General features: G+C 28.6%; 1 protein-coding gene and 1 long non-coding RNA gene across 4 annotated transcripts; one reads left to right on the forward strand and one right to left on the reverse strand.

Annotated features, from left to right (window-relative positions):
• The first annotated feature begins 41 nt into the window (after positions 1-41).
• On the forward strand, positions 42-13443 carry LOC145194171 (aminopeptidase A-like). Of its 3 annotated transcripts, none has more exons than XM_090068931.1 (20): positions 42-178; positions 955-1734; positions 2401-2551; positions 3009-3134; positions 3245-3365; positions 4273-4421; positions 4511-4759; positions 4890-4955; positions 5340-5405; positions 5622-5767; positions 5910-5998; positions 7480-7607; positions 7800-7855; positions 8941-9088; positions 11120-11193; positions 11309-11413; positions 11718-11888; positions 11994-12134; positions 12279-12360; positions 12943-13443. In XM_090068931.1, exons 2-20 carry the CDS (start codon positions 1025-1027, stop codon positions 13108-13110), a joined length of 2946 nt encoding a protein of 981 aa, XP_089925057.1. In that variant the 5' UTR covers positions 42-178; positions 955-1024; the 3' UTR covers positions 13111-13443. The 3 variants fall into 3 exon arrangements, with proteins under 3 accessions (XP_089925057.1, XP_089925058.1, XP_089925059.1); XM_090068932.1 differs by lacking the exon at positions 42-178 and adding an exon at positions 642-825; XM_090068933.1 differs by lacking the exons at positions 42-178; positions 955-1734; positions 2401-2551; positions 3009-3134; positions 3245-3365 and having other exon boundaries at positions 4296-4421; positions 4527-4759.
• Positions 13444-15340: 1897 nt separating this feature from the next.
• Positions 15341-18886, reverse strand: LOC149880929 (uncharacterized). The gene is made up of 3 exons (XR_016445828.1): positions 18722-18886; positions 17916-18379; positions 15341-16711 (listed from the first exon to the last, which is right to left on the reverse strand). It is a non-coding gene; the product is annotated as an uncharacterized LOC149880929 (long non-coding RNA).
• Between the last annotated feature and the right edge of the window lie 4886 nt (positions 18887-23772).

Genomic DNA, 23772 nt, shown 5'->3' on the forward strand with positions numbered 1-23772 from the left:
GTAGATTAGCTTAATTAGTGTAGCTACACATTTAAGTCGCAATGTGTTGAATTTTTTTGCTAGAATCATTAAAACTGAAACAATAAAGTTTTTATTTAAACAATTTTTGTAAAGTTTCTGTATAAAATTTTTTGTTTTTTCCATTCTAATTCTGGTTCACTGGTTTATGCTGTTTTAAGTAAATTTTTTAATTTTTTTACTTGTGTTTTTTTAATTTTTTTACTTGTGTTTTAATTTTTTTACTTGTGTTTACTTGTGTTTAAGTTCTTTTCTTTGAAATATCTATCTGTAATATAAATATAAATCTGTGATATAAATATATATATATATATATATATATATATATATATATATATATATATATATATATATATATATATATATATATATATATATATATATATATATATATATATATTCTTTTACGTGATATGTTAAAAAAGTGCAAAGTGTTAGTAATTAGAAACTTAGTCTTCTTTTAGTACCAAAGATACAACCTGTAAGCAACTGCTGGAAGCAGTTGATCTGTTTTTTGTAGTCACAGTTTCAAAAATTCTAAATCTTGATATATTTTAGAAGCAGGTCTGCAAGAAATTGTATTTTAGCCTGTGCTTTGTAAATCATTTTGTATTTTTTAACAAAAGTTTGTATTCACACAAAAAATTATTAAAGTAAAAATCAACATTCAAAATAAAGTTGAATAACAGTGAATCTATATATAAATATATAGGTGGAAGTTTTCTGCAAATATAAAAATTGTGAACTCTACAGAATCTTATTTGCAAATATATTTTCATTAAAGATCATCATCTTGCCAGCTTTTTGGTAAGTGAAGATGTATTACAGAATGAATTTATGCCTTCTTAGGTTTAAGTATCCGTTTTTTCGCGACTGAAGTAAATTAATAATGAGTAAATTTTTTAACAAGAAAAATTTGTTTATTTACTACTATAGGGCTACATACAGTAACCAGACAAAGCTGTAAATTTACATAGCAACAATTTATGTAATCAAGCTGATTATTATGATATTTAATGGAATGGGAAGTTTTTTACTTGATGAACTTGCTTTTCATAAACTATGGATGGATAAACAAAACGAACAAAATAAAGTGAAGTGCAGAAAAGCAGTTTTAAAAGAAGAAAAAATCTCTGCCGAACAAAAAAATGGAATAAGTAATACAGAAGGATGGTCAAGTCTCTTGATTGGTATATTTTTTATTTCTGGAATTGCAGGAATTGGAAGTTATCAAGCTCTTTCTTCAGAGAATGTATTTACTCCATATGATGATAATGGCCATTCAAATGAAGCACCTGAAACTACAAGCTTATTTGATCAGGTACTACCAAGTAATGTTTATGATAAAGAACAGTTGCCAGGGGATATTTTACCAGAGTCATACTTGTTGTATGTGTATCCTGACATTTTGAATAAAAAATACCAAGGAGTGATTAAAATTCATTTAAAGTGTATTTTTCCAACATCAACAATTGTGTTTCATTCTTCCCAGCATACTATTTCTAAAGTAAAGTTGGTAGATAGTAACAATGTGGAAGTGGGAATAAAGAGCAAGTATAAGAATGACGGAAAGCAGTATGTTGTGTTGCAGCTTGATAGAGAGCTTTTTAATGGCACTTACTATGACTTGATTGTTGGTTTCCAGAATGTTCTCAGTTACAATGTGAATAATGGAATATATTTGACTAGTTATTTAGATGGAAATCAAAAACATCAGTTAGTATTAATTCATTTGTTTATTCTTACCGTATTTTAAAAAAACAAGTCTGCAATAAATTTGTGACTAATTAAGTTGTTTGGTTGAGTTAGTAAAGTTTATTTTAAAACTCAAAATATTTGTCTATGCTATAAAAATATATAACCACCTAGCACATTCCTATTTCCTCGTGTGTTTTTCTTCTCAACGATGTTTGTTTAATTCCTTTTCTTCAATTAAATGGAACAAAACTTAAAAAAAAACTTTGCTGTTGAGTGTCTGGTGATTGATGATAATGTTGATGAATGATGATGATTATGATGATGACAATTACAATTATGATAATGATGATTGATGATGATGATGATGGACAATGGATGATGGATGATGATGGATGATGATGGATGATGATGGATGATGATGGATAAAAAATACCAAGGAGTGATTAAAATGGATGGATGATGATGGATGATGGATGATGGATGATGATGATGATGATGATGATGATGATGATGATGATGATGATGATGATGATGATGATGATGATGATGATGATGATGATGATGATGATGATGATGATGATGATGATGACAATTATGATGATGAATGATGATGATGATCTCTGTTGAATCTCTGATACAACTTTTTTAGATTTTATCTTTTTTTATTTTGCAAAATTTTATTAGCCAAATGGTTTCTACAATGTTTGAGGCAAGAATGGCACGAAACACTTATCCCTGCTTTGATGAACCTATATATAAAGCTAAGTTTCGAGTAATTATCCAACATGTAAAAGATGGCTTTACTGCTCTATCCAATATGCCAGAAGAAAAAAAGGTAACTTTTAATGAAAATAGATTTTAAATATTAAAAAATATTTTATAGCCTTAAATTTATTCCTTTTTTTTAAAAATACATGAGAAAAAGTGAAAATAATTTTGTTTATGTCTAAATGTATTGGTATTATTACTATTTTTTTTTATAGATGTTATCATTATAATTGTTTACTATATAACATAATATTGCTGTAAAATTGGATTTCAAGTTCTGTTAAGTTTTGTATGTGTTAAGTTTTATGATTCATATATGTTTTAAAAATTTTTTTTATTTTTGTTGATTTAAAAAATTTTAATAACTTTTTATTATAAGACTCTTATTAAATGTCATCATGAACACAATTTTTTGTTTGATTCACTACATTACTATACATTACTATTTTACCTTGAAATACATTATTATAAAATACTATGCTACTTTGAAATACATTTTTAGACATCATTATGTTACTTTGTAGCTAAATGTTGGAAAAACAAATGTTGAAACATTTTTTAAAAACTCACTACAGATGAGCACCTACCTTGTCACATTTGCAGTTACAGAATATAGTTTTCGTGAGTTAATTTTAGACAATCGTATCAAGGTAAATTCTTTAAGCTTTTTAATTCTGCAATTGAATATTTTTGGAATACTCTTGCACTTTGTAATTAAGTATTTTGTTTACTTTACATTATTATGTTATATTTGTTTCAGATTCGTGTTTATGCTCCTAATGAAAGACTGGAGGAAACTCAACTTGCATTGAATGTTGCTCCTCTTGCCTTAAATTATTTCTCTGAAAAGTTTCAAATTAAGTATATGCTGCCAAAACTAGGTAGTTCTATTTATTGATGATGATGATGATTTATGATTGATGATTGATGACTGATTAATGATGATGATGATGATGATGATGATAATCATCATCATCATCATCATCATCATCATCATCATCATCATCATCATTTATGATTGATGATTGATGACTGATTAATCATCATTTATGATTGATGATTGATGACTGATTAATGATGATGATGATGATGATGATGATGATGATGATGATGATGATGATGATGATGATGATGATGATGATGATGATGATGATGATGATGATGATGATGATGATGATGATGATGATGATGATGATGATGATGATGATGATGATGATGATGATGATGATGATGATGATGATGATGATGATGATGATGATGATGATGATGATGATGATGATGATGATGATGATGATGATGATGATGATGATGATGATGATGATGATGATGATGATGATGATGATGATGATGATGATGATGATGATGATGATGATGATGATGATGATGATGATGATGATGATGATGATGATGATGATGATGATGATGATGATGATGATGATGATGATGATGATGATGATGATGATGATGATGATGATGATGATGATGATGATGATGATGATGATGATGATGATGATGATGATGATGATGATGATGATGATGATGATGATGATGATGATGATGATGATGATGATGATGATGATGATGATGATGATGATGATGATGATGATGATGATGATGATGATGATGATGATGATGATGATGATGATGATGATGATGATGATGATGATGATGATGATGATGATGATGATGATGATGATGATGATGATGATGATGATGATGATGATGATGATGATGATGATGATGATGATGATGATGATGATGATGAAAAGTTAAATATTTTTTTAATAGATCTGATGCCTGTAACTGAGTTAGTAGCTGGTGCTGAGGAGACCTGGGGTATGATGATCTTTCTTGAGAACTGTTTACTATTTAAAGACGAACCAATTACGAGTATGGAATCTGTCACAAAGACTGTTAGTCATGAAATAGCCCATCAGGTTGGTACTTTTTTTAATTTACAGAGCCAAATTTATAATACACAGCAAATTTATTTTGTTTGATATTATTATAACTTTTTCTTTTAAAGTGGTTCGGTAATTTAGTGACTATGAAATCATGGAGTGATTTGTGGCTAAAGGAATCTTTTGCAGCATTTTTACAAGAACTCCCTATATCTTATCATTATCCATCATGGGATATCAAAACTACATACTATATAAAAAACTATCTTTCATCATTTAATGCTGATGTCAGTAAATATACTCATGCAGTTGCACCAAATATAACTGATTTATCAACTCTTGAATCAATGTATGATGTCATCACTTACCAAAAAGTAAACATTTTTCATTTTTAGATTTTCATCGACTTTTTTTTAAGTGTTTTTATGTTTAATGGAAAATTTATGCTGCGTTAAGTTTTTTGCTTTGGATTGATTTTTAGCAATTTGTTTTGTAATAAAATAGGGTGCGTCCCTCTTGGCAATGATTGAAAATGTAATGGGTGAAAAAGACTTTTTTGATGGAGTCAGGGTATTTGAAGTTTTTTACTTAGTAAATAACATTTTGTAAATCTGTAGTAAGAATAATTATAATAATAGCGATAAAAATCCAAGTATAACAAAAATGAAAATTAATAAAAATAACTTTTTTAAAACTACACTTGTATTTTTTGAAAGGGAGCTAAAGTTGCTTTAAAACAAATAGAAAGGTCAAAATTGATTAAGTGTTTTTCAAAATATTTTAAAAACTCTTTATCCACATTCTGGCTTTTGATTCAAGGTTCAAAAATTAAATTTTAAAAGATAATTATAAATAATTATATATAATTAAAAAGTTAAAAGATATTATGTGGGAAAATTTTTTTAACAGGAAGATTTAAACTTCCAAATAAGGTAATATGAATTGATTCTTTAGCATTTCCTAACAAAATATCAATATTCTAATGCAGATGCTATGGAATTCTTTACAACATTAAATGAGGTAATTTTTTGTTTTTGCAACACATGTCCAGTAGATAATTCAACTTTTATGTGCCTTTTTTTTTTTTTTCCTCGTTTTTTTTTTTTTTATTTAAATTATTTTTATTATGCTATAAATGTTATAATTTCATTGCTAATTTCATTTAATGTTTTAATATCCCAAAATGAGTGAGGATATTTTCATTTTTTTATTTTTTTTATTTTTGCATTTCTCTAGTCACAAAATAAAATAAATTTGGTAGAGTTTTCAAGCAAATGGATAAAAACCCCAGGATTTCCATTAGTCACTGTTGTTAACAAAGACAAGCTAATGACATTTCATCAAAAGCAGTTCTTGTATAATGGAGATGTTGACAGTAACAAGTATAAAAAACAACATTTTTTTGAATTATTAAAAAAATTGATTGCAGTAAAAAGTACATCATAAAAAGAGAGAAAAAACTTACAATGCTCCTACTTTTGTTTTATTCTGTTTGTTGTTATGATCCTTTTTGTTTGTTGTTAGGACCCTTTGGTTGATTTCCCTTTCAGTGCAGTTTTTTCTGAATGATGGTTTAACGGTGAATAATACATTGTTACTTGACAGTGTTGAAGGTATTGCAAAAAAAATATTTTAATAACTTTTTTTTTTTATTATTATTATTATAAACAATAAGTCAATTTAAATCAAAACCTTGAAATCAGGGATTAGTTATTTCTTTGTATTTTAAACAATACTTTTTTGCTGGTCTGCAAAACTTAAAAAAGAAAAATATATTATAACAAATAACATGAAAAATATCAAATATGATTTACTTAAACTAATTCTGATATTTTCACCTTCTTTATGGTGTTTGAGAGTATCAAGTTGAGTGAATGTGGCAATCTGCCCATCATGGTCTCAAGGCACAATTTCATTTAGGGTACTTTCTTTTTTCCTAAAAGTGTTAGAAAATGGCTTTCAAAACAGGAAAAATACTTTTTTTTGCCAAATCAAGCTATTTGGAAATTAATTCAAAAATATTCCTTATAAATATAGGAAACTTGTGTAATGAGAATCTTTGCAGAATGCAAGTCAGAGTTTGGTCCCACTTTGTTATATCAACAGTTTTCACTATACATTCTTATTTCTGTATTTTATTAAGTGTGAACCAAGGTCTAAGGGTTATGCTGTCTAGCATTAACTTACTATTTTTAACATGTATATCTTTTTTTTTTTCAAATATGGCCGATAATGATAAAAATAAATAGCATTTCTAATTAACTTTATTTTTACATTCTTGTATCATTGCCAACCAGAAAGCTACTCTAAATGTACTCCTCCACTTTAAATTTGGTTTCATCCTGAGATGTTTCCTTGAGATATAAGTTGCTGTACACAAGTTTATAATTATTTTATACTGAGTTAATCTTTTTCTGATTTTTGATATAAAACCGAAACTTTCACAAAGGTTTAATTATTTAATCATTAATTCAATGTTCAAAGCAGATAGAAGTTGATCCTTGATTATTCAGAATGGTGATGGCTTAGAATTTTTCTTTGAGTGAAAGCACAATTTCTTATTTTCATTGTTCTTCGGCAGGTGCAAGATCAGAATCATAATCAAATTTTTTATTTTAGTTTGTTATGTTATTACTTATTTATTTTGTTTTTATTATGTTTGTTTCCTTGTTTATATGTTTGATTACCAGATAAATTATTTCCTGATTTTAAAATCATCAAATTTTTCTTATTTGAAATAAATAGGTAACAAAAAATGATTCTATGCAAGTGTAATTTTTTGATATCCAGTATAGCTTCAGTTTAGGGACTTGAGAACCTGACCTTACTAGCCTAACATGGCTGATCTGATCTGTTACAATCTAGGCATTTAATGATCCAAAACAATCTAGTCTGTATAACTATGGGTTTAGGATAAAGTTACAATTTATTTCTTAGTTTAGCTAACAATTTACTACATAGTTTAGTTACAATTTATTACATAGTTTAACTATGCAGTTGTGTTTTGTTAATTCTTTTTCATTTTATCCAATCTTTTTTTTTCATCCTTTGAATTTAATGTTCTAACCTCTATATGAAATCAAAATACTTATAGGATCAATTGTTATACCTGACAATACATGGATGTATAAAGTAAATATTGGAGCTACTGGCTTTTATCAAGTGAACTATGATGAAAATAATTGGAAAATTCTGTTATCTCAGATCAGAAAAAAACATACTGTGAGATTTTTGTTTCTATTTTCATATAATTTTTTTAGATATACTTAAATGTAAATTTTGCTTTATTAAAAAATATCAAAAATAATGCAAATAATGAAAATTTTCCATCATAAATGTCTTCTTAGTTGTTTTTTTTTCTTGTTTTTATTCGTTGCGAACTAAAATAAATGGTTATCTTCTTTTGTGTTTCAGATTTTCTCTGCTGTTGATCGTTCAAACATTCTCAACGATGTCTTGCATCTTTCAATGTATTTGCATTCTTTTGAACTTTTGAGATTTGTTTTGAGATTTGTTTTGATCTGACTTAAGGTTAAGGACTGACCAACAAAATTTTTGCTGAAATTATTTTTTTAGTTATCTAGAAAATTGTTGATTTTGTGATCTCATTTTGTATCAACCACATCAAACAAGGTTAGACTAAGTTCCAACAAAACAACTAGTTAATTACTGCATTAATAACAAAGCCAGCAGTTTGTTATGATATGAAATTAACCATTTAAACATCAGTTATGATACTAATAGACAAACTAACAGTTTTTAATTTTTAATTATTTTTAATTTTTAAAATATTAATTTTTAAAGTTAAAAGCTCTTTTACTTGCTTCATCTTTTAATTTATTTTAATTTATTCAAATCAAAATGGAACAATTTAATTTTAATGTTGGTTTTAATTTTAAAGTAAGTCACCTTTAAGACTTTCTATAAATTTCTATAAACAATAGCAACTCATTTGGGTTGTATGTTTTTCACACTCTCTACATTTTAAAAACCTAACATTAAATTAAATTGCTCTCAACTCTAAGGTGTTATAAGAAATCTTAATATAAGAAAAGTTACTTTTGTACCATGTTAGAATTTTGTTGTGTACCCTAAAGTACATGAGTTTTTTTAACTTAAAAGCAATAAAAGATATAAGACTGCTATTAAGTACTTAGTGAACCATGCAAACAATTTAATGTGTGAATTCTATTTTATTTCGTTTTCAGGTTTTTACAATAATTCTATAAATACCAGACCAAAAAAAAATTTGATCTTATTGTGAAATTTTATTTAACTTGGATTTTGCACTGTGCTAAGGACCATTATCTTGTTGAAATAGGTAAATGTGTTCAGTAACCCTAAATCAATTTCAAAAACTGTCAGATTTCAATTAGCCAAAAGAGTTAAAAGTTGTTGGCCAGTAATTTAAAAAAAAATCTATGTGGTTTTTGTTATGCTTTTTTTGAATCAATGAATTTACAAAATCCAATTCTTTATTAACTTGAAAAATATATATCTAGCATATCTAGTAGCAGTATAAAGTTTTTTGATTTTCTTATAATTCTAACTTTAGATACAACTATATAGGTTTTGAACTGTCTTTGATGTTTACTGAGTATCTAAAAAAAGAAATGCATCATGTTCCATGGTCAATTGCATTCAACTTTTTAGACTTCCTGAGGGATATATTTTTTAATGAACCAGAGAAAGCTTGCTTAGAGGTACCAGCTGTTATTATTTATGCTTATTTCCTTCTTTTAAAACTAAATGTCCTAAGATATATATATATATGTGTGTGTGTGTGTGTGTGTGTGTGTGTGTGTGTGTGTGTGTGTGTGTGTGTGTGTGTGTGTGTGTGTGTGTGTGTGTGTGTGTGTGTGTGTGTGTGTGTGTGTGAGAGAGAGAGAGAGTTTTCGTAAACCTTCTTATTAACGGTTTTAAACAGCATTTAAAGGATATTTTATAGTTACATGTTGTACAATATCCTCATGTAAGGAAATTTAATCAAAAGGAATTTGAAAAAATTTTAGGAGAATTTTTTAATTCCAAAAAGTCTTTCAGCCCCATGGGAAAAGAACTGAATTTCAACAAACATCTACTGTTTGATAATCATTAAAAAGGTGTAATGTAAATAAAGTAAAATATAAAGTTAAGAATAAAGACTTTCTATGTCTTTCTTAGTTGCATTAGTTGTTAATATCTCACAACTTTGTTTTTCTGTTGTAAGAATTCATATTACTCAACACTTTTTGTAAGAACTTCTTTAAAATTGGTGTTTATAATCCAATCATATTTTATATTTGCTGCAAACATTTTCTGAGACAATTAAAGTCTGCTGCTAACACATTCTTGAAAACTAAAAAACGTCTTTAAAGCACACATAACACATTCTTGAAAACTAAAAAACGTCTTTAAAGCACACATAATAAGTGCACACATAATTTTTAACGTCTTTAAAGCACACATAAAAAGCTTTTTTTTCTCCATTCCAGTAGTCCTTATTTAGCTGCAACATATGTAAGTGATATAGAGGTATACTTCTTTACATTGTGGTCAAAGGTGTTAAGAAACAGAAATATGCAGGCGTAGTAGTTGAGGACCAAGCAAATACTTAAAGATCCAATATCAAGTTTATTCATTTAAAGTAGTTGCTTGAATGCATGATTTTCAGATATTTAATATCTTTTTTTTAAATGTAAACCAATATTTTTAATGTTAAAAGATTTTTGAAGTTTGAATCATAGAAGTCAATCTGTTGTACTTCTGAGGAAATGAAAAATTCCTATACACTAATAGAAAATATTTCCAAAATATGGTCAGGTAAGAAGCAAACAATAAGAAAGAAATATTGAAATAATGGTGTACCTGTTTTATTATGATCCTTGTTTGCTTCGTGGTCAAAGCGCAATCCTACAATCTTTTCTCCCATCAAATATAAAGTTATTATTTTTATTTTTTTCTTATTTCACTAGAGATCACAAGTGTCTTAGTACATATTTTTACAAGAAGTATCTAAGATAAAGTTGACTGACTGATGTCAATTCCTATAACAGCAGCAAAACCATCCCTAGCAAGTTGTTGATTTTATTTAATCCAATACTGCATTAAAAAAAGGGTGTCGATAACTGATAGATTTGTCAGTGGTTCGTCTTTAACTGATTTGACATTTAGATGTTGGTGCAACTAGTTTTTATGAGCCATCTAGTTCAGAATCATTGTCTGACAATAGAATAATTATGAAAATTAATGGGGTAGTCTCAAACTGATATTAGTTATGATCCAAATATATCTTTTAATCACATAACCACTGGTTGTTCGGATGCATTATCCACTGTGGTCCTAGTATTTTTTAAAGGCTCAAAAAAATATTTTAAAATTTCAAACAGTTGATGAAAATTATATTTAAAAAGCAAGATAACAATCTCTATAAACCTCATAATTATTAATTTGGGATCTTCATTGCCATCAAAACTTTAGGGATCTTTATTGTCATCAAAACTTTTAAAGCTTTTAAAGCTCTGTTTACATTTTAAGCCATTAAATATTTGTTTTAAAAATGATTGAGGTGATAATATATCCATTTTGACTTCATTCATCATCTGTATTATCAACTGTTGAATACTTCAATTTTAATGTTATGCAATACTAACTTAATGATTTTAAATAAAAAAAGCGCAAATATTTGTTTTCACTTTGCATCTTGTTTTTTAGGTATATTTTTAGAGGTATGTTATGCTTATATTATATTTTAGAGTTATGTTCTGGAACAGATTGAGCCAGTAATAATGCAACTCAACTTGAAAAAAGAACACTCGCATATTGAGATGTTAGTAGTAATATCTTAATTGCTTTAAGTCTTTTTTTTATTTTATGGTATTCAGTTTACTTATATTATGATGTGATAAGAAATTACAGCATTGAACTTTATTTTTTCTAAATAGGAAGCTGAAATCTATGATGGTTTCAGCTGCTGTCAAGTATAACTACAAACCTGTATCTATTGAGTTAAACAATTGGTTCTTGAGATGGTTGTTGTCTGCTGATGTGTGAGTTCTATTCTTAGTTTTTAAGATTTACACATATATGCCTAACTTTAAAGAGTGCAATGCCACTAAAGGTGAAATGCCACAGTGTTTTGAATCCTATTGATGATGCTTATTACTATAGCTGTAAGTTTTTGTACAATGTTCTTTCCTGTGTCAAGGTTCAAATTACAATTTTAATCAGTTTTTTTTCTCAAAATTATTTCACTTGATAACTTACTAAATTTACCATATTTTGAACTAATGCTTTTATTCCACTATTTCATATACTTTTTGAGTTGCATTGTGAGACTGCTTTTTTATGTAGAAAAATTCCAAATAACATTCGCTCCAGCGTCCTTTATGTTGGAGTAAAATATGGAAGTATACAAGAATGGGAGCTTCTGTTTGATCGCTTTTTAAAAGCCGGTTCCTACGCTGATGCTGAATTGTATCTTTTAAGTTTAACGTCAACAGAAAACACTGCTCTTCTCCAGAGGTATCTATAACCAGTGCCTGGTGCTGCTATTGCTTTACTTTACCGAAGGTTTTTAAGTTGCTATTATGCTAAATCAATTTGAGATATCAGAGATTTATTTTTTAGACTGTTATGGTATAGCAGAAACGAAACATTGGTTCCAAGGAATCATAAAATTTCTCTATTAACTGGCATATGTAATAATAGAAAAGGAAGATTTTATGCGCAGCGTTATGTTAAAAGTGAATGGGACAACTTATACAATCAGTAAGTTACCTCGATTAAACAATGCATTAATTTAGTTTTACTTCGTATATCTTTTATAGTAAGTTACCTCGATTAAACAATCCATTAATTTAGTTTTCGTATATCTTTTATAGTAAAATTTTCCGTTTGCTTTTAATTATCTAGGAGCAAGAACAATATTGGCCAGTTAAATGATTTAATGAAGAGTTGTTTCGGCCACGGCAAAACATATTCTGAATACGAAGATGTAAGTAGATTTTAGCTGTCACTTTAACTGATCTTCATAATTTTTAGTGGCAGCAAAATCAGAGGGCCTAAGATGGTCAAAGGTTACTTGAAAATCTCGCTTAAAGTCTCTATATCTTGAGTAATTATCTGAAATCCTACATCTATTGGAATTACTTTATTGATCTGTGGCATCTGTAAAAGCAAATAAGCAATATTTTTGAAAAAAAATGCTAGTTTTTTTAAAGCTTCTAAAGAGAATGTCTTCATGTGTTTGTACGTCATCTGGTTTGTTTTTTGTTCAAAAAAAGTTAATTGCAACTGTAGAAGATTTTGGATTGGTCTGGTTGTCTCATAAAAACTGATGTTTTTTGCCTTGGGTTTAAAATATCAGTTCTTACGAAACATAGCTTATTTTATTAACATATCCCCACTAATGAAGGAAGGATATATGCTCTTTCTGCAAACCACCCCTTTAATGCCCTCTTCTCCAAAGCCCCCTTTCCCTTCTCTCCACTCCCCAAATAAATTTTATTTGTCCAAACCATTCTCCATAAAGTTCCACACTCTTCTCGTTTTAAGCTTTTAAATTTTTTTTTTCTAGGTTTTGAATTTTATGAGAGAAAGGAATTTAGGCCGATTCCAATTGGAAGCATTAAAGATACTAGAGAAAATTAGTTTAAATATAAAAATCCTTAACAGGAAGGACGAGGTAACTGAATGGCTGAAAAGTGTCCAACCAAGTTGCAACCTAAACAGGATGTTCGCTTGAATTTGAGTTTTATTTGTTTACCGAGTGGTTTTTTTAAGAATAACATTTTAAAAAGAAAAATAATCTTCTATGTAAACCGATTGGGTTTTACGAAAAAAATTTGACCAAAATTTTTTTAAATGCTTTAACTTTATTAGATGTTGTTTTTTTTTTGGTTTGTTTTAAGTTTTTACTGTCTTTTCAAAAATACTTTTGTCTCATTTCGTCTCGTTTTTTTTGCTACCATTTTGGAAGATTTTTCTCGCGTTTTTGTTAACAAAATTGACGTTTTATGTATTAACGTATTGTAATACTCATTTACTATTATTTTCTCGTGGTAAATTTATGGTGACGTAGGCCCCTGGTCCTTTTTAAAAGGAATCCCTTCCATTGGAATGTTAATACATAGGAAACAAGCTGCGACCTTTGGTTTGGTCTTACAGCAATAAAATAAAAGCAAAAAAGTTTGTTACTCTTTCCTCTTAATAAAAAAAAATTTTAAAAACTCCTCAAAAACAAAAAAACTTGTAAAATAATCGATTGATAATCGATTCATTAGCTTTATATTGAGAGCGGAGCACTCAATCTACAGTCACAGGTGAGCTAGGATGGTGGGGTCTCTCCTTGTTTTTTTTTTTAAATGTAACTGTAGTAACACTACAGTGCTGTTTTAGGCATTTCCTGAGATTTAAAATCAACGTTGTAATTTAACGCATTCGCCTTCCATTTTTTAATACCTCATAATTTATTGAGTGCTACAAATTCTAGTAAATCTAATTATTAGCCATGAAAAATTAAAAAAACGAATAAAAATTACTTAAAGATAATCATTGAGAATATATTCTTTTTATACAAGCATAATTTCATCTCATTCCAATACCACATGGTCAATGGCCAGTAGACAAATTTTTCATCGTTTAACACAAAGGTTAAAAAACTGATTTTCATTCTCAGTGTTAATACAAGCTGTGAAAGCATTTTCTATCAATCCTTTAGTCTTTAGGAGTTTTAAACTAGAAATGTCAGAAAAGTTACCGGTGAGGTAACTGGCTTGTGGTAGCCAAGTGTTTAAAAGCGACGCTGCTTTTTGTTCTTCGAGGTTTTGGCTCTTTCTACCATATTGAATTAGAATTCATCAAGTATTGGGCTTATCTTCACGTGAGCCGGGTTTAGACTGTTGTCTTAGACAAACAAGGATTGAACTTTAGCTCACGTGTCTCAATACACCGAATCGTAAAAAAGCTATTAATCTAAAAACCTTTCAATACACAAACGAAAAAATTAATTTCACTTTAAATTTGTTTATTATTTAAATTTAAATTTAAATTTAAGAAAAAAAATGCAAACATGCTTAAAAAACAAACAATTTTGCTACCGCAATGATTTCTCAAGATTTTGTATAATTTCTTCAGGGCTTGTTGTAGATACTTAAGAGCAGGTATCTTCAGCTCCTTCAAATTCCGTGGACTAACCTTTCAATATTTGTTTGCCTATTGATAACAGTTAAGGTTATTTTCAATGATCGTTCGTCAAAGATTTTAAAACAACCAACTCTATTGCAATTCATACACGCCCATATGTCAAACGACCTGTTTTCTGCATAGTGCGTTTCACGCAGCAGCTATGGACTACTTTTTTCTTTTCTTTTCAAATTTAAAATCTCAAAATCCTTTTCTTATTTATTTCTTTTAATTTGATTTCAAAATATAATTAATAGCTAACAAACATAACTTATACTTTTTTAAAATAAATCAAAAAAAAAAATCATTTGATAACATCACATGTAAGTATCCCATCTTATAAACTGAAATAACTAAATCATTTATACCGACTTTTTTGATTTTGTTTAAAATCTCCAACTTTTTTATATTTAAACAACATAGGAAGTGTGTACACTAAACTCTCCGTAGTGTACGGTACAAAGACTGTAATTTAACGTGTCTTGAATTAACATTAGTTATCCGTCAATTAAAAATCAATCTTGCCCTTCAAATTAGAAAAATAGTTTTGAGCTATGTGATAAACTTAGTAACATCTCTTCGACATTTATTTATTCCTCAATATTCTAATATTAACATACTTTAATATTATTCAATATCTTTCTGTATCGTTGATAATTTTTAAATGGCGTCTATCGGACCTTCTTTTTCTGGTATCTATAAAGGTTGTGTTTAAATAAAACTGAGGGGGTATGAACTTTTTTTCGAAAATTTTTAAAACTAGCCCATTTTGTGTTAATCAAGAAGATATATTTATTTTATACACAAAAATCTTTTGAGAAACAGTTTAAACTACAATAATTTCAGTTTCTAATCAAATATGTTTTCCAACAAATTCGAGTTGTCTTTTTCGGCCATAATTTGGTTGTGCTTTTCTACTTCTCCGGCTTCTTCTTAGTTATCGTTGTTTTCTGTTAATTGGTTTCCCTCTTTAAAATGTTTATGTGTTTCTTTACACTACGCCGAGCAATAATGTTGTTTCGCTTGAAACAGGTACGGATAGAAGTTTTTTGTAGTTTTAAGCTTCCGACCACAACTTCCCGAGTTGGTCAAGAAGTACTGCATTTTTGTTCAATTCAGAATTGCTTTTCACAAATCTGCTAAAATAGTAGGGGCAAAAAAAGACTTGGTAACCAACTTAAGGTATGAATTTCTGCTCTCCAGAATTAATGGCTTTGCTTGTGAAAATGCCTTGATCTTTAGATCTTTCTTTCCATCATTCTTCCTCTTCATTTTGCAAAAGCTGTACTTCACAATTAAACAGGTATTCAACAAATGGCAAAGGTTGTTGATCTCTGCACTTTTACACCTGTCGGCAGTGTATCATTTAAATTAATTGTTTCAGACTTTGAGAGCCCTCTTTTTTCATCAACTCATCCCAAAATACTTTCAAGAGACTACCAACAAGTGCAATTATTCATTTTGCTACCAAATTATTACTACCTTCTACCACCTTATTACTTTCTTTTACCAAATCTTTACTACCATTTAAGACCTTTGTAACCCAGAGAGCTTTAAAACGATCAGCTTTATTAATTTTCAATGAACTAAAACTCTCTACTAACATTCTCATCATATTGTCTCTTGAAGGTCTTTTCTGGATCAACCCTCAATGACTGTAGCATCAAGTCTGTTTCAGTTCTCGGTATTTCACTTTTAGTGGACAATATAAGTCGGTATCATTTATCTGTATGTCCACTACCAAGTTTACAGGAGACATGATGATATGAATTCTATGAAATTGTATCTTTTCAACCGCCAATATTGGTAAAACAAAAGAAAAAAAATATTTTCTATTCTTTATGCACATAAATATAAAATTGGACTTTTGACAAACTTCACTGACGCTAATAAGTGAGGGGGTTATGACAAGGTGCAAGAGAGTGGGAAGAAAATCTAAAGATCAATAAGCAACCCTCCCCTCCCCCCCCCATGTTGAACACCTGAGAGAGTATCTGGCACACACATCGGAGCTGATGCCATCTTCCACTTTCCAACTCTAATTAATCAGGCTTTTAATCGTTCTTTTTTTCACTCGATCGATTCGTGAGCATGGAAGAGGTTGTCTTTTCGGTTGCTATCGCTTTCTTATTGTATTAAACGATACTTCTTTGATATATAATCTATAAAATAACAAATGGCATGATTCATTTGTTTTTAGTTCATTTTTCTTATTTATTCTCATTTTTTCATACTAAAAGATAAAGTTGTAAAAAGTTAAGAATCAGAGAGAAAAAAGGCAAAAATGTTAGCATAAGAAACATATTTCATTAAAAAACAACCAGCGTCATCTTGTAGATTTCTGGCTTTAAAAAATACGTATAAAATCATTTTAATTAATTATTTAAACACTAATTAAAACTAGTATTTAGATAATTTAGATAATCAACGTATTTTAAAACAATCTCAGTGAAAAAAGAGAGAAATGCTGCTTACGTTTTTAAAGGTTTGATTCGACTTTTTTTTTTAAAAAACGAATGCAAAAAGAAGGAATTTGAAAACATACTTGATGAAAATTTCGAAAAGCTATGTTTTTTGAGTGTAATAATTTTTTTGATATGCATTTTTCTCTTTCTTATTTATTTTCAACAAAATCCCTTCACTCTCTTGCCCTTTTCCTTCATCTTTTTTTTATTCCTTAAAAAACCTTTTTCTAAGGACGGGAGAAATGAATTATTCTCATTTTACCAAATTATTCTCATTGATCAGTTTTAAAGTAAAATGATTTTGGAAAGACAGGCGGTTTTGGATTGCACCGAAATTTGATACGTACATTTTAAATGTGTGATTTGAGATTTTTGAGTGGTGTAAACAATTGTTTAAATATTCATAATTAAGTAATTAAGTGTTAACCAATGATGAGATGTCTTAATTTAAGAATTATTACTTAATTAATTATGTGTTTCCCCGAAATCCATCAAATTTTTACCTTTTTCTAAAATGTAAAGCTGCACAAGCGTATTTCAAAACGATCTTTTTACTGTGGTAATTAAGTGTACCAATAATGAGTTGTCTTAATTTAAGAATAATTACTAAATGATTTTGATTTGATAATTTTTAAAAACCAGGTATTTTTAGAAAGATCGATACTTTCTTTTTTCGTTTGCTTTTTTCCGGCGGCCTCATAAAAAAATATACACATCCTTTTAAACAAAAATCAATTGAAGTTTGGATTTTCTTTAAACTTGCTTTTATATCTAATACTGCTGTTATTTTAACAAACAAATTTCGTATTGAAACTCGCCAAACATTAGGTGTAAAAAGATAATAATAATATTGAAAAATTTAAGTAAACAAAAGTAAGGGTTCATTCCATTTAAAGTTCACCTTGTTTCTGACGAACTTGTCTATTACGTCAAATATTACCGACAACAGTACCGACAGTGTCGGGACTGTTTTGAGCTTCGACCAGAGTGTCGATCCAAAATGAAGACTATTTTTAGAGTTGTTTGTGCGATGTTTACTCACGACGAGTTCTTGTTGGATGAGGCTTTGGTCCAATTGTTTTTTCGTGTCCCTGTACTGAACAAGTTAAATGAGATCATTTTTTGATCGACGGAAGAAATCAGGTCTTTTAATCGTTCTTCTTTTCACTCGATCGATTCGTGAGCATGGAAGAGGTTGTCTTTTCAGTTGCTATCGCTTTCTTATTGTATCAACTCCCTCTTAGATGTTTTTCGGGTAGAGGAACAATTTTGTTGACTCCATACTCACGAATGATGCAACTTTGATGGTTAAGCATGATTTTGGTCATTAATTTAAAACCGTCTTCCATCTTATGTGTTGTTTGTCTATAAAAAGTAAATACACCTTTATTCCTTTCACACATATATAGATACTATTTTTAAACAAAAATTCCGATAATAAATAGTCCTTGACATGAAACATAAATAAATAAAAAGAATTTCTCAGTCTTATATACATGTATATTAAAAGATATAGAATTATATCAACACTTTCAATATGATATAAACAACTTTGAGTTTATTTTTACCATACAAAAATATAATTTTTATAAATAAAAAAAAAAAAAATGAGTGTACGTATGAGGCACATAGAAATATGCATTATTATAAACCATATTTGTACTAAGCTAATAAACTACAAATTTTAATAAAATAAATACACTTTACATAATTTTTGATCTAACGTATTCTTCAGCTAAACCAGGATCTCGCTAATTGAAATCTTTTATTCCAGCAAATAATATTTTATTATAGAAAATCGAATTTCATTCCAGGAAATGGTTTTTCATTCCAGGAAATGATTTTTCATTCCAGGAAATGATTTTTCAACAGCATCTTTTAAGTAAAATACTTAAACAATTATTGTAAATAAAAATAATTCAAAAATGATATAAAAAACTAACCAATCTTAAAACTAATAAACAATAACAACAAATGATAAAAAAAAGAATTTAAAAATATAACAAAAAAGGAAATGATAATAACAATAATAAAAAAAAAAAACAAGATATATTTATATATAAAACTAAAACAATAAAAAAATAATATTAACAACAACATCTGATTAGAAAAAGAAATTAAAAATGTAATGAAAATTATGAACAATAAAAAGAACAACCAATGAAAAAAAATGAAAAGAAAATGTTTATAAATTTTCTTATGAAGCACAGTTTTTGATACAGAAAGGCCAGTGTAATGTGAAACTGCCTGAATTCTGATGCTTTCCATCACTCATGCTCAGAAACACACGTGGCTGACACGCAAAGTCGGAAATTAAAAACTTTTTCTAATAAAAAATTTGACTGCATATTCTAAAATCTGGCTTTAAAAAAATGAAATTCTTTTTATTGCTCCAAGACAACTAGATGCATGTAATCTATGTAGCCATTGATCAGTGGTGCACCTAAATTTGAAAGAGGGGATATACTATTTTGGTGATCTAAATACGACAACCTATTAAGGTTTTCATCAAACCATAACAGGTACCAAGTTTGGATTTTGAATGCAGCATACTTTCTAATAAAATCTCATGATGTTCACAAGCATTCTTTGCAGTGTATCCAACAACTTGTTTAAAGAATCTTCTAGCTGGAGCATCACAGATAAATACTATATAGAGATGCTTGTTTTTAGAACAAAATCCTTCAGAAAATTATGTACGGGATGTTGTACAGAGGATTTGTAGAAAGCGCAATATTCTACTTCTTGTTTTAGCTGCTGTGCCTTTTTTGCTTTTCTTGCATCAAAACGCTGTCTTCAAATCCTTCTTAAAATTAATAATCCTTTTCAATAAGATAATCTCTCCCCACCCCCACCCCCACCCCCCATGAAAAAAAGCCCGAAGTATTTATTTGTTTAAATCCTTTCAAAAAAAACTTTCTGTCAGTGAGCATGCATGAAATCGCTCAACTCTCAATTGCCTGAAGTCTTTTCAAGATATGATTGTTATATCAGCTCTTATTAGAATTCATTTTAACCATCTGTTTTGCCATTCAAATTAAAATTTGTATTTTTATTTGCCTTTTTAATTATTAATATTATAATTCGTTTAGCGTCCTAATCTTCATCAATTCACACGATATTGAAAGGATTAATAAAAAGAAAAAGAAAATTTGAGCAGAGGGAAAATAGTCACAAATGAACACTGAAAAAAATATAGAACAAATCAAAAAATAATAACGCGTTTAAAAGTCCTTTTTCAAAACGCTTTTATTTAAACAACTTTATCATAACGAAAAGACACCTAACTGCGTCTTTAAAACGCAGTCATGTTGGACGTCTTCGCAGAGACCAATTTCAGAAACCATTTAAAGATCTTTCAGACCTCTAATATTACCACCGTTATCTTTTAACTTTTTGTTTAGCTCATACTAATGTTGCTTACAACTTATTTTGACTTTTGTCTTTTTTATTTATCTCATATTTAATAAACTTTATAAATAAAACATAGAATCAAAAAATCGATGCAAAGAAAGTGCAATAAAGTTTAAACGCACTTACTCATTTTTTTTTTTTTATGGGAATATATGTTAATATGGGATATGACCCCCGTTGTTTTTGATAAATGCTTGTAATCGCCTTGACATTGATTCAATAAGATTTTCAATCAACTTGATTGGTATTTCAAGCCACAACTTTTTCAGTTCTTTTTTAAGAATTTCGTGACTTACAATTTGCTTTTTTGTTAGTTGTTAATCCATCCAGCTCCATAAATTTTCGATTTGGTTTAAGTTAGATGATCGTGCTGGCCAAGTCATCAGTCGAATATTACTTTCGTCGAAATAATCGTTAATTGAATGCGCTGTATGAGATGGAGCATTGTCTTTTTTAAATAAACAGTTTTGATCAGCCTGGAATTAATCGCGGCTTGGGATAAGCGAATTTTCCTACATGCAACGACACCCATACTGTTTCAATCTTCCTTCGTATATTTTATGACAGCCAACTAAGTCTGATATGCATCCCCATTTGCCGATAGCGCCCCCACCTTTTTGGATTCGGCTGTGTATGTGTTGCTTCTAGTTGCTTTCTGTATTTTTGCCACGAACAAATCTCTTATTTTTTCTGTTAAAAGTTTCAAAGTTTGACTCATTGCTAAAGATAATCATTTTTCAATTGTTCCACTGAATAATTTAAACGCTCTTTGCACCATATTTTTCGTTTGTGGCGATCGGTTAATGTCAATATAGGCTTTCTTAAAGCATGAAACGAATTTAATTCTTTTTTGAGTAATAACTTACATATTGTCGAACGATTAACTTACATATTGTCGTACGATTAACTTACATATTGTCGTACGATTATTTTTTTTGTCTACAAGCAACCATTGATCTCTGCACTCAGAGCTGATACTCCTGCTTTTGGATTGCGTCTGGTTAGCGTGTAAAGCATGTTTTCATCGTAAGCTGACAGTTTTTTGGACGCTAAATACGAGGTTTATCGTTGACACTACCAGTCGATAAGTAATTTTTTGTTGTTGTACAAACGCTGATTTTAGAAATCTCTGCCAATTTGTCGATTGCTCATTTTCATTTTATGCATGTCAATGAGTTGCCATTTGGTTTTCGATAAGACAGTTCTTTAACCCATGAAAGTATGATCTTTTGACGAAGATTCATCAGTTGAAAATTGGAGAAGTATAAATGAAATCGTATACGCATGTCTTTATGCAAAATAAAGTAAGAGTAAGGATGCAAATACAAAATCCTAACGCTAGCGGGCTGTTGAATGATGAAAATGCAAAAAAAATTGCGAGAAAAAATCTATCAATTAACGAGAGTTACGAGTTTTCCGATCAAAGTGCGTTTAAACTTTATTTCAAAAAATTGAAAGGACTTAATTGCTCCGTTAATTTTCTCATCCCCCTCCAACTCCTTTATGATATCCTTACAATGTTTTTCTCCTCTAAATTGTAAAATTAAACCCTTAGTATAAATAAACATAAAAATGCGGACACATCTCGTCAATTTACCGGATTATCATTTGTTAAAAGAATTATATATATAATATATATAATATGTAAAAATCACTTGGAAAAACTTCCTACTTAATGAATAGTATGAAGTAACCAACAGCTATAACTTTTGCTAATGTGAGATGTTTTTTTATTTGCTTAACTTTAAGGTTCAAGCTTAACAAACAAAAGTTACCACCACCTGATTGTAATTTGAAGAAAGCTGTTTTAAAAATGTGTCTTAATTATCACTTTAAATCTTCTTTTCTTCTTTTTAATTTTTCTTTTAATCTCAAACAAGCTATAATTAATTTAATATAATATATTTAATTAAATTTTAAAATAATTAAATGCTATTTAGTGCTTTTGGTTGCCAGTTAAATGCAGTTAACTTAAAAATTAATTTAAACAAATAAAAATGAAAATACTGGTATTTATTTTTATTTGCTTATATAACATAATAGCATTGACTAAATCTAAGCAAAAAAATGGTTACTTTTTTATTATTTTCCTGGACAATTTTTCGGGCAATATTATTTTTTTCAAAATATATTCTAGATAGAGTGAAAAAGCCTTTTTTTTGTTGCTATGCAGTGATAAAATTAAATGTTTAACTCAAAAATGTAAAAAGCTGTTAAAATTTAATTATACAAAAAGAATGCAAAAATAAAATCAAATAAAACTCCTCAAACGCATAATTTATTAAACATATAATTTATTAAACGCATAGTTTATTGAACTTTGAATGTTACAGATTTATATCTATTTGCCCTCACACTTATTTTTTAATTTAACACACCCTAATTTTACTTACAAACTTGATAAAGAACTTTAGTTAAAGCAGCAAATTTTTAAATATATTTTTCAGATGCAGAAAGTTAAAAAGTACTAGAATAGGCTTTACTGCATAAATTTTCCAAATTGTGGAATTTTTGATACTTTTGATTAAATTGGAACAGTCATAACATGTTAACTGCTTTGAATGGAAAGTTCCATTTATTACTGGATCATTAATTAAATCTGCTGCATAGAGTTACATTCCCTTGATGAAATTTTTAGCAAAATTAGGCTAGAATTACACCGAGCAGTCTTTAAAAGAATATTAATCCACTTAATTTGTTCCATAAAACCGAGAAAATAAATTTGCTCAATCATAGAAGTATTAAAATGTTAAAAAGATAGTCTCGCTTTCACCACAATCGACGCATTATCTTTATCTTCAAGAGATCAAATAATCAAGTTAAAACGTTAATTTATTGCTACTTCATTTCCGAATGTTACGGGAATCTGAAACACTGATCCTAATAAATCTACCCCCCCCCCCCCCCGCCTTTATTTCAAGAATATTCAAACGTTTTTTTTAGCAAACTTAATTAAAAAAATATTTCATTAAATTTGCTGGTAAGAACGCAAACAAGTCTTAAAAAAGCAAAGCCTGAAAAGAAATATAAATTTGGTTTTAAAAATCGCTTCACACACCCTGTAAATATTAATGCGATACTTTTTTTAACCACCAACATACTATTTAATCTTGTTAAAATTACTGTTCCTTGTTAGGTCTCTAATATCCTAAGATGGAATTATTTAGTGATCATGTCCATTTTGTCTTTTTTTTGTTGTTTTTTTTTTTGTTGTTTTAATTTGTTTTACGAACTTTTTGCTTTGATGATATAGAATTTTTTATAAGATTTTAATGTAGGAGTTATGTTTGAGCTTGATTTTAAAAATTAAGTACGTAAAAAAAAAAAAAAAGATAGCTTTAAAT

This window comes from Hydra viridissima, unplaced genomic scaffold (genome assembly GCF_058129835.1).
Source record: "Hydra viridissima isolate aposymbiotic clone 2 unplaced genomic scaffold, HvirCarnegie_v1 scaffold_12, whole genome shotgun sequence".
NCBI classification, from domain to species: Eukaryota; Metazoa; Cnidaria; class Hydrozoa; order Anthoathecata; family Hydridae; genus Hydra; species Hydra viridissima.

Excerpts from the sequence above, each read along its gene's own strand:
- LOC145194171 (XM_090068931.1), top strand. The coding sequence starts at position 1,025 with ATGATATTTAATGGAATGGGAAGTTTTTTACTTGATGAACTTGCTTTT. Across the intron at positions 3,135-3,244 it reads TTTTAGACAATCGTATCAAG|ATTCGTGTTTATGCTCCTAA; the intron begins GTAAATTCTTTA and ends TATTTGTTTCAG. Across the intron at positions 4,760-4,889 it reads ATGTCATCACTTACCAAAAA|GGTGCGTCCCTCTTGGCAAT; the intron begins GTAAACATTTTT and ends GTAATAAAATAG.